Source organism: Arachis stenosperma, chromosome 3, assembly GCF_014773155.1.
Source record: "Arachis stenosperma cultivar V10309 chromosome 3, arast.V10309.gnm1.PFL2, whole genome shotgun sequence".
Taxonomy (NCBI): domain Eukaryota; kingdom Viridiplantae; phylum Streptophyta; class Magnoliopsida; order Fabales; family Fabaceae; genus Arachis; species Arachis stenosperma.
In genome coordinates this window covers 74,669,304-74,673,459 of record NC_080379.1, presented here as the reverse complement: position 1 = coordinate 74,673,459, position 4,156 = coordinate 74,669,304, and the positions used below count along the sequence as shown (strand labels likewise).

General features: G+C 41.2%; 1 protein-coding gene across 1 annotated transcript; it reads right to left on the bottom strand.

The window, feature by feature from the left end:
* Nucleotides 1-532: 532 nt before the first annotated feature.
* On the bottom strand, nt 533-2,055 carry LOC130966266 (uncharacterized). Its single transcript, XM_057891054.1, has 2 exons — nt 1,947-2,055; nt 533-1,638 (listed from the first exon to the last, which is right to left on the bottom strand). Exons 1-2 carry the CDS (start codon nt 2,053-2,055, stop codon nt 533-535), a joined length of 1,215 nt encoding a protein of 404 aa, XP_057747037.1.
* Nucleotides 2,056-4,156: the final 2,101 nt, after the last annotated feature.

The window sequence follows — 4,156 nt, the reverse complement described above, 5'->3', positions numbered from 1 at the left end:
CCTCACTATATACTGCACAATAAGGTTTTCGCCAAGTGTTTCTCAAGTTTGGGTTGGAATTCATAAATGTTGATTTATTCACTATCTTCTAAAAGCATATAAAACATGGGTTGCCTCCCATGAAGCGCTTCTTTAGCGTCACTAGCTTGACGTTTCTCCCTCATCAGGGTGGTTGGTAATGCTTGAAGTCCTCCCCTCTTGCTGTGGACTTGTATCCATTGGTTGTATCAATGATCTCTACATGTTCCAGGGAAAGAACTCTATTGATTGTGAAGACCTTAGGTAACTGAGATGGTACAGTAGGGAGATTAGGGGGAATATCTGAGAAGTAAGCTGAGATCACTCTATCCCTTGGAGAAAAGTCTTCCGTAGGGATCTTTTTTTTCCTCCACCTCCTTGGTACCTTCTTCCTTGTGTCTTTTGATATTGCCTTGCTCTTGATGACTTCCTCCTCTAAGGGGGTTTTGATGTTGTCTTCACATCCCTCTAGAGGTTTAGGTTCCTCCAACTTTTCCTTGAGCTGTGGTGGTTGCTATTTCCCTTGTTTATCAACCAAAGGGGTCTCCAGATAGGTTGGGTGTGCTTCAGTGCTTTCTTCCTCCTTCAACATCTCATTATAATCTTTGCTTGGTTCCTTGTGCTCTTGGTCTGCTTCTCGTGAGAATTTGAAGATATTAAAGCTGAGTCGTTCATCATGGATCCTCAATATTAGCTCCCCTTGCTCCACATCTATGAGTGCTCTGGCTGTAGCTAGGAAGGATCTTCCCAATATGATTAGGTGAGTGTGACTCTCTTCTATGTCCAGGATGACAAAGTCTGTTGGGAGAAAGTATTTCCCAACCTTTAGCAACACATTTTCCACCACTCTTATTGCTTGCTTTTGAGTCTTGTCAGCCAGTCTGATGACCACATCTGTGGGCATTATCTCATTGATTTGCAGCCTCTTTACCAAGGATAATGGCAGTAAGTTGATGCTTGCCCCCAAATCATAAAGTGCTCTATCGAACATTGTTTCTCCTATGGCACAGGGGATGTGAAAACTCCCTGGGTCTTTTCTTTTTGCAGGTAACTCAGGTTGAATAAGGGCACTACATTCCTTGTTCAACACTATAGTTTGGCCTCCTTTGAGTGAGCTTTTCCTGGGAAGAAGTTCCTTCATATACTTGATGAATGCAGGCATTTGTTGGATGGCCTTGATGAATGGTATGTTCACATGCAGAGATGCAAACAAGTCTAGAAACCTTGAGTATATTCTCTTCCCCACAGCACCATTGAGCAGTTGGGGAAATGGTGCATAGAGCCTAAGCAACTCTTGTTGTGAGATTTCTGGTTCTTGGTGATCTCTATCCTCCTCCTCTATTGAGTTGTCTTCAGGCTGTTGGGAGAGTTTACTTTGCTTGTCTTCATCCTCTTGATCACTTGTAGTGATCATTTTGAAATCTTCCCATCTTACTTTCTTTGCTTCTCCTCTTGGGTTTTTCTCCGTATCACTTAGGAAGCCATCAGTAGGTTTAGGAATCTTCTCAGCTAAGCATCCCACTTGGAATTCCAGCTTCTTGATGGTCTCTCCCTGGTTCTTAATATTGGCTCGCACCTCCTCTTTGAACACCTTGTTCTCTTGAATCTCTTGGCATATTCCTTTAAGTAAGGTTTCAATCTTAGAGAGCTTGTCATCAAATGATGGTGGATTGGGAGTAGAGGTGTTGTTTTGGTTTTGATATAGGTGTGGAGAGTGGTTGTTGTGGGGATGTTGATATGTCCTCTATGTGAATTGTTGATGAGCTACATTGTTTTGGAGTTGTAACGTCTCTGGTCTTGGCCTTGATCTTGCTGATTCCCCCACCCAAAATTTGGGTGGTTCCTCCATCCAGAGTTGTAGGTTTTGGAGTATGGATCATGGTTCTGTCTGGGTGAATTTCCAATGTAGTTGGCTTGCTCAAGATTACCCTCTGCCTCTTCATCCATTCCTTCTTGGGTTGTTGGTGAAGTGGTGATGGTTGCCACTTGGTTCCTCTCCATCTTCTTGGTGAGGTCAGCTAGCTGCTTGGTGATCATCTTGTTTTGGGCTAACAGTGCATCCATGTGGTTCAGCTCCATTACTCCTCTAGTGTTACTTCTTTCAGAGGCATAGAAGTAGTCATTCTTGGCAACTGTTTCGATGACATCTATGGCTTCTTCAATGGTTTTCTTCTTGTTCATAGATCCTCCTGATGAATGATCCACAGCCTTCTTTGACTCATAGGAAAGATCTTCATAGAAGATGTGAAGTTGGACCCACTCATTAAACATCTTTGGTGGGCATCTCCTTGTTAGGTCTTTGAACCTTTCCCAGGCTTCATAAAGTGTCTCCCCATCTTGCTGTCTGAACGTCTGCACTTCAGTTCTCAGCCTATTGATCCTTTGAGGGGGATAAAACCTTGCCAAAAACTTATTCACTACCTCCTCCCAATTTGTCAGGCTTTCTTTTGGGAAGGATTCAAGCCATTTGAATGACTTGTCCCTGAGTGAAAAAGGGAACAAGAGCAGCCTATAGACATCCTGGTGGACTCCATTGGACTTCACTATATCACAAATCCTCAAGAAGGTGGTCAAGTGTTGATTCGGATCTTCTTTAGCACCTCCTCCAAATGAGCAATTATTCTGCACAAGAGTGATGAGCTGAGGTTTTAGCTCGAAATTGTTGGCATGTATGGTGGGCTTCTGAATGCTGCTCCCACAGTTTCCAGGATTAGGATTGATATAGGATCCTAAGACTCTTTTATCCTCCTTAGCACGGTTGGCATGGCCTTGATTATGAACCTCCTCTTCATGGTTATGAGCCTCTTCTTCATGTTGGTTTTTCATGTTTAGTTCAAAGTGTTCCTCCTCCTCTTCAGCACTGGTTTTAGCCTCTTCAAAATGTTTGCTTACCTCCTTAATCTAAGGAGGGTCCTCTCTGGTTCGGAATCGAAGGAAGTTGAAGCCCCGCTTCTTCTCCCTGTCATACAACCAACAAGTACAAGCAAGTAATAATATGTGCAGATAGTATTGCTGTCAGAATTACTGTTAGTTGTGAGTGGTGCAATATATCAAACAGTTAGTGGGTTAGCAAAATGAATGGTAAATAACAAAGAACACGAAAGAGTAGAGGGGGAAGGGAAGAAGTTAATTAAGACAGAAAGTAAATTACTCAAACAGAAAAAAAAATGCTTAATCTAGTGATCTCCTAATTTAATCATTGTTGATGCACAATCAATCCCCGGCAACGGCGCCATAAACTTGATGCAGGTGGAAACTGTCTCTCAACAAATTTCCTTCGGCAAGTGTACCGAATTTGTCGTCAAGCAAAAACTCACAATAGAGTGAGGTCGAATCCCACAGGGATTGATTGATCAAGCAACTTTAATTAGAAGAATGTTCTAGTTTAGCGAATTCAGAGTCTGGGTTGAGATTTGCAGAAATTAAAATGGCTGGAATGTAAATGACAGAAAAAGTAAATGCTAGAATTAAAGGGCTGAAAGTAAATGACTGAAAGTAAGTTGCAGAATTGTAAATGGGAATGGGGTGTTTGCTCATAAAAGTAAACGCAGAAATTAAAGAGAATGGGTGAGATCAGAATTGGGGAGTTTATTGGGCGCAGGAGATGTTGCAATTCTCCGGATCAAGTTCATTTTCATCTCTTCCTCAATCAATGCACTCATTGATCTCATTGGCAATCTTAATTGATTGAATTACAATTTCTTGCAATTCAATCTCTCAAATCTTGATCAATAGCCAATTCCTTGGTCAATTGCTCATGAGAAGAGATGAAGTGTGGTCACTGATTATACCACATGCATTTCCCAAATCAAGTATTGAGAGGATTATAGTCACATATCCATCCAAACCCAATTTGGTCCAGCATGAGAAAGCATTTCTAGCTTGATCTCTTCATTCCTCTTTTAAGGCTCAGAAGAGATCCAAGTTTGAATAGTTTCTTTTCCAAGATAACTACCTAATGGGATGAAGATCGAAAGCTTTCAAGTAAAATCAAGAGAGAAGATAGAAGAAGAATAATGAAAACTAGTATTGATCCATCAAATTACAACAGAGCTCCTGATGAGCGGATAATTTGTACGCTTTTTGGCATTGTTTTTAGTATGTTTTAGTTAGTTTTTATTATATTTTTATTATTTTT